This window comes from Cherax quadricarinatus, chromosome 32 (assembly GCF_038502225.1).
Source record: "Cherax quadricarinatus isolate ZL_2023a chromosome 32, ASM3850222v1, whole genome shotgun sequence".
NCBI lineage: Eukaryota > Metazoa > Arthropoda > Malacostraca > Decapoda > Parastacidae > Cherax > Cherax quadricarinatus.
In genome coordinates this window covers 33,234,362-33,249,223 of record NC_091323.1, presented here as the reverse complement: position 1 = coordinate 33,249,223, position 14,862 = coordinate 33,234,362, and the positions used below count along the sequence as shown (strand labels likewise).

At 47.1% G+C, this 14,862-nt stretch overlaps 1 protein-coding gene across 1 annotated transcript in view; it reads left to right on the top strand.

Annotated features, from left to right (window-relative positions):
* Positions 1 to 2,520: 2,520 nt before the first annotated feature.
* Positions 2,521 to 14,862, top strand: part of LOC138853516 (uncharacterized) — a 184,775-nt gene continuing 172,433 nt past the window's right edge. Inside the window, exon 1 of the mRNA XM_070090621.1 lies at positions 2,521 to 4,086. Within this exon, the coding sequence (XP_069946722.1) occupies positions 2,707 to 4,086 (1,380 nt within the window). The 5' untranslated portion in view covers positions 2,521 to 2,706. The remainder of the gene's footprint in view (positions 4,087 to 14,862) is intronic.

Below are 14,862 nucleotides of genomic sequence, written 5' to 3'. Positions count from 1 at the left end.
GTCCCTGACTGTATTTTGGCCAGTTATTTATCAACATCAGCTCTGTGTTTGGTATTTTCCAATATTATCACTTTTGTTTATGCTTGTTGTTGTTACTTGCGTAAAGTCACCCGCGGCTGCTGGCGTCTGCCATCTTTGTTGATTCTCTCTACTTACCCGTGACTTTTATCTTGTGTTGCTTGTCTCGCCACACATCTGTTTAACCTCTGTGTCTCGTTGTTATGTACTCTCTCACCTCGAGTACTCTCGTGTACTCTCCTCGAGTACTCTCGTGTACCCTCTCACCTCGAGTACTCTGGTGTACTCGTGTAGCCTCTCGTGTACTCTCTAACCTTGAGTACTCTCGTGTGCTCCTGTAGCCTCCCGTGTACCCTCTAATCTTGAGTACTCTCGTGTACTCGTCTCTGTGTAACTGCCCTGCAAATAATGGGAACTTTGCATCCACTCTCAGTTACCTCTATCCCCACCTCTAATAGGTAGTACTAACATAGTACCATGTAGTAGCTGTATCCTGGTAGTACATAGTACAACTTGGTTGTTGTACCCTGGTAGTACCAACATAGAACCATATGATTGTTGTCTCCCTGGTGGTTCTTCCTAAATTTTAACTTTAGTGTTGCTGGTTGTTGATCCTTTCTCTCTTGTTGTCTCCTTAACATGTTAGCTTAACAAACTTGTTATTACAGCCTCTCTTATTTAGTCTTTTTACGTTTCTTGCCATCTTGGTGGTTGCAGCTCCTGGCCCCGCCTCTTCTCTGGTTGCTATTAGGTTCGCTCTCTCCCTGCTCCATGAACTGTATCGTGTGTACTCACCTAATTGTACTCACCTAATTGTACTCACTTAATTGTGGTTGCAGGGGTCGGGACTCAGCTCCTGGCTCCGCTTCTTCATTGATCGCTACTAGGTCCTCTCTCTCTCTCTGCTCCATGAGCTTTGTCATACCTCGTCTTAAACCTATGTATGGTTCCTGCCTCCACTACGTCACTTGCTAGGCTATTCCACTTCCTGACAACTCTATGACTGAAGAAATACTTCCTAACATCCCTGTGACTCGTCTGAGTCTTCAGCTTCCAATTGTGACCCCTTATTTCTGTGTTCCCTCTCTGGAACATAATGGCTCTGTCCACCTTATCTATTTCACGCAGTATCTTGCATGTCGTTATCATGTCTTCCCTGACCCTCCTATCCTTCAGTGTAATCAGGCCGATTTCTCTTAACCTTTCTTCATACGACAATCCCCGTAGCTCTGGGACTAGCCTTGTTGCAAACCTTTGCACTTTCTCTAATTTCTTGACGTGTTTGACTAGGTGTGGGTTCCAAACTGGTGCTGCATACTCCAGTATGGGCCTGACGCACACAGTGTACAGTGTCTTGAACGATTCCTTACTAAGGTATCGAAACGCTATTCTCAGCGTGTGTGTGTATGTGTGTACTCACCTGATTGTGTTACAGGGATCGATTTACAGCTCCTGGCCCCGTCTTTTAAATGCTTACTTTTGTCCTGTCGTACCTACTCTTAAAGCTGAGTATGGAAGCTGCCTCATTCTTTCATCCAGGTCATTCCTGTCATCACTGTGACGTACACATGTACACCCTTGTGTACACGGTTCCCTGAGTGTCTGTGACAGTCCATGTGTAAGTGTATCGTTATGAGTACATTCTTGTGTGTGTGTATGCTTGTTGTTGTATGTATATGTATGTGTACGTGTGCGCGCGCATGTGCGTGTCAATGAAGGTCAGGTCACACCATTATACTCAAGTTATTGCTTAAGTTGTTACTTAAGTTGCTACTTATTTTCCGAAGTACCATCATGACCGATCACTTATTGCCACTTGTCTTACAGTCTCGCTCACGCCCATCCAAACCACGCCCATGTAAACCACGCCCATGTAAACCACGCCCATGTAAATCACGCCCATGTAAACCACGCGCTTGCAAACACACACACACACACACACACTCGACCCCTGCAACCACAACTAGGTGAGTACACACACGTATGTATATATATATATATATATATATATATATATATATATATATATATATATATATATATATATATATATATATATAAGAGAGAGAGAGAGAGAGAGAGAGAGAGAGAGAGAGAGAGAGAGAGAGGGAGAAGGAGGTAGGACCTCTAGAACTGGACCTGGAATCCTCAGCTTCAGAGAAGGGAATAAAGATACATAATGGAGACTGAAGGTTCTTCCCGGAGTTGCTCCAGTAATTTCTTCATCTATTATCTATATTCTATGTCAACTTTATTTGATAACAAAGTACTTTATATTATACCCATATTCTACTAACAGGCCAGGCGTCTATCGACAAGTGCCTTTCACAAATGGTAACTAATAGAGAGAGAGAGAGAGAGAAAGAGAGAGAGAGAGAGAGAGAGAGAGAGAGAGAGAGAGAGAGAGAGAGAGAGAGAGAGAGAGAGAGAGAGAGAGAGAGAGAGAGATGGTAGTGGAGCGAGTATCGGAGTGTGGCGTGGATTCAGAAGTGTTGTAACAGTGGAAGCGAGAGGACGCAAGGTTTCCTCTGGCTCTGGACGGTTCTACAACAACACTATAATACCCACCTTTCCCACTAGTGTCAGTGATGACGTAAATATCCTCCACATAACCTAACAGTGACAACTGGAATAACAGTCTAGAGTGTTAGCTAGGACATGTACTAGAGTGGTACAGGTGCTTGCAGTATGCTAGGAGCAGTGGGTATGATGCCTCGTGTTGGCCACTCTGTGACCTGGTCTGACCGTGAGGTAAACATATTATCGCCGCCAGTTCCGCATCATCTCCTGGTCAGCGTGGAGAGTTCCGCACTCTCACGTCTCGACCGATACTTCGAACCTCAGCCTCCGCCACGCCCGGCCAAGCCCGTGGGCCTCCTGCCCAAGCCCTGCCCAACCCCCTCGCCTTCTAAGACCAATTCACAGTCTTTGATGATCGGGCCGCCGCCTCTCATCGACGGTGCAGCCTGCAAGACATCAACGTGGACATACAAGCAAGTGACATCAACCCGCAGTTCGGGAATGTCCGATATGGACAAGGGCGTGAGGTTCCGGCCGGAGCGGAGGGAGAGGCGTCCAGTACAGAAACTACAGTGGAGAGAGAGTGCCTGGTCGAGGGGTTTTAGCGCCCCTAAGGACGACTACTTGGACCTTGACACTCGTATCACAGCCTTGTACTCGGCCGACGGGTCTCCCCGACACGCCATCAAGAGAATCTTGCTTCTCACAGAGAATTTCCAGTACCGCGACGCCGCCTCTTTCATCCACCGCCTCCCTGCCGCTACCTTCAAAGTCATCGTAGCCGACCTGCCCATCGAGGTGCTGGTAGAGGCAATGCCTCACTCACTACCCATCGTAGAGGCGCTCTACTGTAAAGTGAGCGAGACGGCGCCAGTAGTGGCTGGCTCAACACGCATCTTGCGCCCTGAGGCAGTCGTCTGGCAGATGGTGCGTTTCTTCGCTCAGCAGGAAGAATGTCTGACGGGGGACATTCGATGGGAGTTTTGCGGACCTTTTGTGACGTCTTGCAAAAAGGTGTTGCGCGTCATCGCTCGCTCAGAGCCCAAGATCCGCAAGATCTTACACCAGCGACGCAAGCAGTTAGAAAAGGCCATTGAGGGCATGGGCCATCATGGCCTCGTAGGCACCTCAGACGAGTCCCTACAAAGCCTCCACGATGCTCTCAAGCTGGAGTTCGAGAAGGTGGTCAAGTCGTACACTCAGGCGCTGGAAAAGCTGGAAGAGTTGAGTCTTAGTAACAAGGCATCGCTGCAAAGAAGCATCAGCCACGGTCCTGCGCCCATCCAGGCGTCCCACCAGAGACAACTCTCCATCACGCAGGAAGAGGTACAGCAGAGACTCATTAAAAATAAAACTCTCCTCAACGTCGTGGAACCCACGCTGGGCAACCACTCCCTCGACGTCCTCCTCGGGATCCTCCAACGGAGGATCGAGTACGACAAGGAGACACTCTTCCAGTTCACGCAGCTTCGCAAGGAGGCCAAGGAAGTGGATGGTAATGCTGTCATCGCTCCGATCCTGATGCGCTACACACACGGATGTGAACAGGTGAGACAACTTGCTACATAGCCATTAGTCCTGAAGGAGTCTGGTGTTTGTGTCTGCCGTCCATGACAGGTGTCCGTCCATGATAGGTGTCTGTGTTTGCTGTCCATGACAGGTATCTGTGTTTGTCGTCCGTTAGATGTGTCTGTGTCTGCCGTCCGTGACAGGGTTCCGATATCTTGATCAGGAAGAAGTCATTTTCCTGAGGGAGGAGCTGCGATGGATCATGACTCGAGATGCTTGGAAGACTTCCAGCAGAGCAGACGAAGACGTTTGTGTACTCACCTATATATGGTTGCAAGATCGAGTCTCGGCTCTTCTGTGTATGTGTCTATCTGACTGTCACAGCAAGTGCATGTATCGCTTAAGTTTGCAGATGTTGGGCTCCAGCTCTTCAGTTTGCTTGTATAAATAATATCAAGCCCGTGCATGTTTCCTGCCTCTGCTGTGGTCTATCGCGTAATTCACTTCAGCGTTGAGGCAACAGTGGAGTCGTAGCCTAGTGGTGAGCATCGCGGTTCTCATCACACGAGACCCGCGGTCAACTCTCAGGCTGGTACAGAATATTAACTCTGCCTAAACACTGACTGAATACTTTATACCGTCTTTATTATTCCCACCGTACTGGTGGGACACAGATGTATCCACTGTACTGGTGGGACACAGATGTATCCAGTATACTGGTGGGACACAGATGTATCCACTGTACAGGGGGGACACAGATGTATCCACCGTACTGTTGGGACACAGATGTATCCACTGTACAGGGGGGACACAGATGTATCCAGTATACTGGTGGGACACAGATGTATCCACTGTACTGGTGGGATACAGATGTATCCAGTATACTGGTGGGACACAGATGTATCCACCGCACTGTTGGGACACAGATGTATCCACTGTACAGGGGGGACACAGATGTATCCAGTATACTGGTGGGACACAGATGTATCCACCGTACTGGTGGGACACAGATGTATCCACTGTACTGGTGCATCACAGAGGGAAGGAACCAGTCTTGCTGCTACCAACAAAACTATTGGGATGCTTGGTTTGTAAACAAGCTTCGAACACAAGATTCCTGAAGCAACATCAACAAGACTCAGAGCTCATCTTAAAGCTCAGCAACACTAATACAATCATTATGTAACGAACCACATGAAGAAACACTTTGTGTTACGCTGTAAGTTAGAAAGCATAAACTCAGACAAGGAAGCAACAAAGTCTGGACCTGGATTGTGGATGTAGGGAAACATAGTCGAGTCGAGACTGCCTCTGCTTTCTTCTTGGGTTCAGAGGTTCAAGCCCGTAGCGTTTCACAAATGTATATGTTGTTGAAGAAAAACTTAAATTGCTCTTGACTCTTAACTTATACAGACCATAGCTGACATCAGTGACATACTACTATATAGAAAGTGTGTGATGAATGGTTTTGAAAACCGACAAGTTGAAGAATTGAGACACCCATGTGTTGCATAAGTGTCTCAATTATATAGAAAGTGCCTTGTTATGCAGAACATTTCGGGCATTGTGTCAATTTTGTTCCAAAATGCGACCCACACCAGTCAACTAACACCCAGGTACCTATTTTATTGCTAGGTGAACATGGACAGCAGGTGTCTTAAGGAAATACGTCCTAATGTTTCCACCCACACCGTGGATCGAACCCCTGACCTCAGTGTGTGAGATGAGTAGTATACAGAGGTAGGAACCATGTGAATACTTTGGAAAACCGACCAGTTAATAACTGAAACACCTGTGGCACACTTGACTGTCTTATTAAGGAAACGTTTGGCCAACCACAGACTTCTACAGTCGATCTCAATTATCATACGCAGAAGCAGAGTTGTACCAGAGGTGATGTATACTCCTGCTCTTCCGAACACTCTTGTGAACTTCACGCCAAATGTTCTGTATGATATTTTCCCCTTTCTTCATCCCAGCAGTGATCGGAGGTAGACGAGGACTGGGAGAGAGCCTTCTGCTTTACTACTCTAGCCTCTGTCATCTACATAACAGCTGGTAATCTTCAGTCGACATAACAAGAGCTCGTTATACTCAAAAAATATAACCTCAGTACATACTCTAAGATGTGCTGTTGTCTCCCTTTTTCGCGTACTCCCATGTACTCCCACGCAGTACCATGTATTCCCATGTACTTCCATGTACTCCACGGTACTTCCATGTACTCCCAGGTGCTTCCAAGTACTCCCAGGCACTTCCACGTACTCTTATTCTTTCTGGAGACGTGTTGTGAAGTTTGTTCAGCCTGTCTACATAGATTTGTTCCCTAATTCTGGCACTATCCTAGTTAAGAATCTATGTGGAGGCTGCACGCTGGAGCTACATACTCGAGGCTCCATTTATTTGTGAGATATATTACGTCATCAAAGTTTCCTTACGCTAATTTTTAAAGTTCAATATTAAGTCCGTCAGTCTGGCGTATACTGTTGCTGTTGTGGTTGATGAGATGGTGATGTTGTGGTTGATGAGGTGATGATGTTGTGGTTGATGAGGTGGTGATGTTGTGGTTGATGAGGTGGTGATGTTGTTGATGAGGTGGTGATGTTGTGGTTGATGAAGTGGTGATGTTGTGGTTGATGAGGTGGTGATGTTGTGGTTGATGAGGTGGTGATGTTGTGGTTGATGAGGTGGTGATGTTGTGGTTGATGAGGTGGTGATGTTGTGGTTGATGAAGTGGTGATGTTGTGGTTGATGAGGTGGTGATGTTGTGGTTGATGAGGTGGTGATGTTGTGGTTGATGAGGTGGTGATGTTGTGGTTGATGAGGTGGTGATGTTGTGGTTGATGAGATGGTGATGTTGTGGTTGATGAGGTGGTGATGTTGTGGTTGATGAGATGGTGATGTTGTGGTTGATGAGGTGGTGATGTTGTGGTTGATGAGGTGGTGATGTTGTGGTTGATGAGGTGGTGATGTTGTGGTTGATGAGGTGGTGATGTTGTGGTTGATGAGGTGGTGATGTTGTGGTTGATGAGGTGGTGATGTTGTGGTTGATGAGGTGGTGATGTTGTGGTTGATGAGGTGGTGATGTTGTGGTTGATGAGGTGGTGATGTTGTGGTTGATGAGGTGGTGATGTTGTGGTTGATGAGGTGGTGATGTTGTGGTTGATGAGGTGGTGATGTTGTGGTTGATGAGATGGTGATGTTGTGGTTGATGAGGTGGTGATGTTGTGGTTGATGAGGTGGTGATGTTGTGGTTGATGAGGTGGTGATGTTGTGGTTGATGAGGTTGATGTTGTGGTTGATGAGTGGTGATGTTGTGGTTGATGAGGTGGTGATGTTGTGGTTGATGAGGTGGTGATGTTGTGGTTGATGAGGTGGTGATGTTGTGGTTGATGAGGTGGTGATGTTGTGGTTGATGAGGTGGTGATGTTGTGGTGATGTGATGTGGTTGATGAGGTGGTGATGTTGTGGTTGATGAGGTGGTGATGTTGTGGTTGATGAGGTGGTGATGTTGTGGTTGATGAGGTGGTGATGTTGTGGTTGATGAGGTGGTGATGTTGTGGTTGATGAGGTGGTGATGTTGTGGTTGATGAGGTGGTGATGTTGTGGTTGATGAGGTGGTGATGTTGTGGTTGATGAGGTGGTGATGTTGTGGTTGATGAGGTGGTGATGTTGTGGTTGATGAGGTGGTGATGTTGTGGTTGATGAGGTGGTGATGTTGTGGTTGATGAGGTGGTGATGTTGTGGTTGATGAGGTGGTGATGTTGTGGTTGATGAGGTGGTGATGTTGTGGTTGATGAGGTGGTGATGTTGTGGTTGATGAGGTGGTGATGTTGTTGTTGATGTGGTGTTGTTGTGGTTGGGGGTGGTGATGTTGTGGTTGGGGGTGGTGATGTTGTGGTTGATGAGGTGGTGATGTTGTGGTTGATGAGGTGGTGATGTTGTGGTTGATGAGGTGGTGATGTTGTGGTTGATGAGGTGGTGATGTTGTGGTTGATGAGGTGGTGATGTTGTGGTTGATGAGGTGGTGATGTTGTGGTTGATGATGATGTTGTGGTTGATGAGGTGGTGATGTTGTGGTTGATGAGGTGGTGATGTTGTGGTTGATGAGGTGGTGATGTTGTGGTTGATGAGGTGATGATGTTGTGGTTGATGAGGTGGTGATGTTGTGGTTGATGAGGTGGTGATGTTGTGGTTGATGAGGTGTTGATGTTGTGGTTGATGAGGTGGTGATGTTGTGGGTGATGTTGTGGTTGATGAGGTGGTGATGTTGTGGTTGATGAGGTGGTGATGTTGTGGTTGATGAGGTGGTGATGTTGTGGTTGATGAGGTGGTGATGTTGTGGTTGATGAGGTGGTGATGTTGTGGTTGATGAGGTGGTGATGTTGTGGTTGATGAGGTGATGATGTTGTGGTTGATGAGGTGGTGATGTTGTGGTTGATGATGTTGTGGTTGATGAGGTGGTGATGTTGTGGTTGATGAGGTGGTGATGTTGTGGTTGTGATGTTGTGGGTGAGGTGATGATGTTGTGGTTGATGAGGTGGTGATGTTGTGGTTGATGAGATGGTGATGTTGTGGTTGATGAGGTGGTGATGTTGTGTGATTGATGAGGTGGTGATGTTGTGGTTGATGAGGTGGTGATGTTGTGGTTGATGAGGTGGTGATGTTGTGGTTGATGAGGTGGTGATGTTGTGGTTGATGAGGTGGTGATGTTGTGGTTGATGAGGTGGTGATGTTGTGGTTGATAAGATGGTGATGTTGTGGTTGATGAGGTGATGATGTTGTGGTTGATGAAGTGGTGATGTTGTGGTTGATGAGATGGTGATGTTGTGGTTGATGAGGTGGTGATGTTGTGGTTGATGAGGTGGTGATGTTGTGGTTGATAGGGAGGTGGTGATGTTGTGGTTGATGAGATGGTGATGTTGTGGTTGATGAGATGGTGATGTTGTGGTTGATGAGGTGGTGATGTTGTCGTTGATGAGGTGGTGATGTTGTGGTTGATGAGGTGGTGATGTTGTGGTTGATGAGATGGTGATGTTGTGGTTGATGAGGTGATGATGTTGTGGTTGATGAAGTGGTGATGTTGTGGTTGGTTGATGAGGTGGTGATGTTGTGGTTGATGAGGTGGTGATGTTGTGGTTGATGAGGTGGTGATGTTGTGGTTGATGAGGTGGTGATGTTGTGGTTGATGAGGTGGTGATGTTGTGGTTGATGAGGTGGTGATGTTGTGGTTGATGAGATGGTGATGTTGGTGATGTGGTGATGTTGTGGTTGATGAGGTGGTGATGTTGTGGTTGATGAGGTGGTGATGTTGTGGTTGATTGATGTTGTGGTTGATGAGGTGGTGATGTTGTGGTTGATGAGGTGGTGATGTTGTGGTTGATAAGATGGTGATGTTGTGGTTGATGAGATGGTGATGTTGTGGTTGATGAGGTGGTTATGTTGTGGTTGATGAGGTGGTGATGTTGTGGTTGATGTTGTGGTTGATGAGGTGGTGATGTTGTGGTTGATGAGGTGGTGATGTTGTGGTTGATGAGGTGGTGATGTTGTGGTTGTTGATGAGTTGATGAGGTGGTGAGGGTGATGTTGTGGTTGATAGGGAGGTGGTGATGTTGTGGTTGATGAGGTGGTGATGTTGTTGTGGTTGATGAGGTGGTGATGTTGTGGTTGATAGGGAGGTGGTGAAGTTGTGGTTGATGGGGAGGTGGTGATGTTGTGGTTGATAGGGAGGTGATGATGTTGTGGTTGATAGGGAGGTGATGATGTTGTGGTTGATGGGGAGGTGATGATGTTGGGGTTGATAGGGAGGTGGTGATGTTGTGGTTGATAGGGAGGTGGTGAAGTTGTGGTTGATGGGGAGGTGGTGATGTTGTGGTTGATAGGGAGGTGATGATGTTGTTGTTGATGGGGAGGTGGTAATGTGGTTGATGGAGAGGTGGTGATGTTGTGGTTGATGGGGAGGTGGTGATGTTGTGGTTGATGAGGTGGTGATGTTGTGGTTGATGAGGTGGTGATGTTGTGGTTGATGAGATGGTGATGTTGTGGTTGATGAGGTGGTTATGTTGTGGTTGATGAGGTGGTGATGTTGTGGTTGATGAGATGGTGATGTTGTGGTTGATGAGATGGTGATGTTGTGGTTGATGAGGTGGTGATGTTGTGGTTGATGAGGTGGTGATGTTGTGGTTGATGAGGTGGTGATGTGGTTGATGAGGTGGTGATGTTGTTGTGATTGATGAGGTGGTGATGTTGTGGTTGATGGGGAGGTGATGATGTTGTGGTTGATAGGGAGGTGGTGATGTTGTGGTTGATGAGGTGGTGATGTTGTTGTGGTTGATGAGGTGGTGATGTTGTGGTTGATAGGGAGGTGGTGAAGTTGTGGTTGATGGGGAGGTGGTGATGTTGTGGTTGATAGGGAGGTGATGATGTTGTGGTTGATAGGGAGGTGATGATGTTGTTGTTGATGGGGAGGTGGTAATGTGGTTGATGGAGAGGTGGTGATGTTGTGGTTGATGGGGAGGTGGTGATGTTGTGGTTGATGGGGAGGTGGTAATGTGGCTGATGGAGAGGTGGTGAAGTTGTGGTTGATGGGGAGGTGGTGATGTTGTGGTTGATAGGGAGGTGGTGATGTTGTGGTTGATGGGGAGGTGGTAATGTGGTTGATGGAGAGGTGGTGATGTTGTGGTTGATAGGGAGGTGGTGATGTTGTGGTAGATAGGGAGGTGGTGATGTCGTGGTTGATAGGGAGGTGGTGATGTTGTGGTTGATGGGGTGGTGGTAATGTGGTTGATGGAGAGGTGGTGATGTTGTGGTTGATAGGGAGGTGGTGATGTTGTGGTTGATAGGGAGGTGGTGATGTTGTTGTTGATGGGGAGGTGGTAATGTGGTTGATGGAGAGGTGGTGATGTTGTGGTTGATGGGGAGGTGGTGATGTGGTTGATGGAGAGGTGGTGATGTTGTGGTTGATGGGGAGGTGGTGATGTTGTGGTTGATGGGGAGGTGGTGATGTGGTTGATAGGGAGGTGATGATGTTGTGGTTGATGGGGAGGTGGTGATGTGGTTGATGGAGAGGTGGTGATGTTGTGGTTGATGGGGAGGTGGTGATGTTGTGGTTGATGGGGAGGTGGTGATGTGGTTGATAGGGAGGTGATGATGTTGTGGTTGATGGGGAGGTGGTAATGTGGTTGATGGAGAGGTGGTGATGTTGTGGTGGATGGGGAGGTGGTGTTGTGGTTGATGGGGAGGTGGTGATGTTGTGGTGGATGGGGAGGTGGTGTTGTGGTTGATGGGGAGGTGGTGTTGTGGTTGATGGGGAGGTGGTGTTGTGGTGGATGGGGAGGTGGTGATGTTGTGGTGGATGGGAAGGAAGCAGTGTTGAAGAAGCAAGATAATGCATCATAAGAGGTAGTGGCAGTGGCACTAGTAGTGTCAGTAAGTGGCAGTGGCACTGGTAGTGTCAGTAACTTGGAATGGCATTCCCACACACTGTCGGAGGCAGCAGTGGAGCAGAGTAGCGGACACACTGCTGGAGGCAGTGGGTTGGTAGTGAGCTCTCTCTCTCTCTCTCTCTCTCTCTCTCTCTCTCTCTCTCTCTCTCTCACGGAGCAGGGAGAGAGGACCTAGTAGCGCTCAGTGAAGAGGCGGGTCAGGAGCTATGAATCAACCCCTGCAATCACAAATAGGTGAGTAAACACACAAACACACACACACAAAGTTACATAAACGTACCCAGTCTCTTCAATAGCATTCTTCAGCCCCCGCTACCATCCCACGCTACCATACCCCGCTACCATCCCACGCTACCATACCCCGCTACCATCCCACGCTACCATACCCCGCTACCATCCCACGCTACCATACCCCGCTACCATCCCACGCTACCATACCCCGCTACCATCCCACGCTACCATACCCCGCTACCATCCCACGCTACCATACCCCGCTACCATCCCACGCTACCATACCCCGCTACCATCCCACGCTACCATTCCCCCGCTACCTTCCCCCCTAACCCCGCCGCTATCGTACCCTCAGTACCCACCTCCTCCCGCTTCCAGCACCGACAACCACCACAATCATCACCACTGGAATATGAAGCCACATCCAGGCTCTGGAAAGCCCAGTAAACACTGCCTTTGGATTTTCTGGAAAAGAAACCAAAACAATTATTGAGCCTTGGGGCAGGAGAGACGACGGGAAGATCTCGTGGACGATCGACATCCAGAACTGATCTTACAGCCAGGCTTTAAATAATAAGATATTACAAGGACCCCAATGGAAAACTGTCGCTTTTCTGACCTTCTTGGGGTTATCTTAGGTAATTTACGTATGTAGATTACTTAGGTGTACCTAAATAGACATACTTAACCAGATGATTTAGAAAGGAATTTGTAAGAGGCTGTGTTTCCAGATTTCCCGAGGGCGACGCTCGGATGTCATGGGAAGGCCTTTGTGGATCTGACATCATGAGCTCAAGAATATTGACGCAGAGAGTTCACGAGGGCGCTCAGACATCTTGATGTCTGAGTCCAGAGCTTCTGCAGCTACAAGTATACGAAGCACATTTAGAAGTAAACACACAGATCATCTGGATTTCAGAGATGTTATGTGGGACATGTAGTAGTGTGAATACTTTTAAAATCATCAGAAATATTCACTAGGGACTCGAAAGCAACACGAAAAACTCAAGCCAGCGACTTCGACCACTGCAATATGTCTACAATAATGAGATATAGAAACCTCCTACCTAGGTTGCTGCTAGAGAGTCAGCAAGGCATCGTTCATGGAACATGGATTTTCTAAGAGAATAAAATCCTCACTGAATGTATATTTACAGTTGTTTTACTGCTTCAGTTTCTTCGTCAGACAGAGCCCCAAGTCACGTCAGAGTCAAAGCTCTATGTTACGACCCAGTGCAAGTTTCAGACCTCACAGGCAGTGACGGAGTACAGCTCTTGTCCTTTAACTACACTCACCACAGAGCACACAGGAACTGCTGACGGGGTGATATGTCTTAGTGTTGTGAATGGGAGGAAGTTGTACTCGCGCCGTCAACTGGTGTGGGAATTTTTTCTTCCATTCAAGACACAGGTACTTGCAGTTGAGAGTCAGAGTACTGACGTATTTCTCACTGTACTGTGCTCGAGAGGGCAGTAAATAACCCTTCTACCTTTTCCAGCTTTGATACCTCCAGTGCACTGAGAGAAACTGTGAGCACAGAACAACATTCTGTACGTGAGAGTACAAGTGACTTGAACAGTGCTATATCACTGTTACGACCTCTCTTCTTGTGTAACCTCTCATAAAACAACTTTTGTTTTCCTGACTTTTTTTTTTTTACATTTGTCTTTCTTTTTTTTATTCCCAAAACGGTGGTCATGAGATATTATTTTTGGGTCTTTCTGCATATCGTGTCGTGTCCTCATTTTGAACTCTTCCGTATATAAGTTGCTGGAAATGTCATCATTTCACATCATGTTATATTCTGTTTGCTCACTCGAGTATTTCTTTATATATGTAACATTGATGTGTCTTCTACCAAGGCGACTTTAAAGCTGCCTATGGTATCGTCCTCAGAGGATGATACAAACCTGTGGCTAATGTAATTATCTACGTCTGCTGTGAGGATGTTCAACTGAACAGTTGTCAGGAACGTCCCTTCAAACACTGAACTTACCCGAGAGTAAATTTTGCTATATTTATAATCACTCTTTGTGATCTCTTAGAAAATTAAAAAACAATATCCTTACTTTGCCTTTTGTTCTCATATTAAGAGCTATCTCTCGATGGTCGTATTTGTTAAATGTCTCTGTAAAGTTTGTGTTTGTGATGTTATGTTGTCGCGTAAGAGAGCGACTGCACGGGACGCGACTAAGTTTATTTACGTACAGCTACACATGAATACAGTTACACAAATTATCATACATAGCAGCATATGTGCAGCTAACCCAAAAAAGTCAGACAAGTGACTTATTTCTAGTGGTTGACTGGGTAATAAGGGACTGAAGCTTATCGACTACACGAGGGTCAGTAAGACTGTTTGCAATCATGTCATTACGATTTCGTGAGTCCTGTAAGTCACATATTCACCACCTGACAAAAACATCATAATCCCTAAAATAGGGATTAAACTCTCAGTGTGTAAACAATGAGTGACATACACCTCACCCTGTATATCCTGCGACATAAACAACTGCCATCCACCACTTGGTATCAGTTTCCTCCGAGGGTCGTAACTCCCACAAATGCTGGGTAATTATTTCCTCTGTCAACCACAAACACTCACTTCCAGTGGGATCCAGAGACGTCACTGACTAGTGTCTTCTTTGTGACGTATATAACGTTGACTGACATCACACAGGCACCTGGGATCGAGGGTAACATTGCTATTATCGTTGGGGCGCAAGAGGTGACATAAGAATCACTCACAAAGGAACTGGCTTGTTCCTGTGTGACCCAGTGGTACAAGGGAGGTACAGGAGCATGGCAGATGACCTGGCTTGTTCCTGTGTGACCCAGTGGTACAAGGGAGGTACAGGAGCATGGTAGATGATCTGGCTTGTTCCTGTGTGACCCAGTGGTACAAGGGAGGTACAGGAGCATGGCAGATGACCTGGCTTGTTCCTGTGTGACCCAGTGGTACAAGGGAGGTACAGGAGCATGACAGATGACCCGGCTTGCTTCTGTGTGACCCAGTGGTACAAGGGAGGTACAGGAGCATGGCAGATGACCTGGCTTGTTCCTGTGGTGCATGGTAGATCATGGGAGCATTCACCACCATTTACCACAACCAGCACTACCACTGCTGTCGCCTTCACC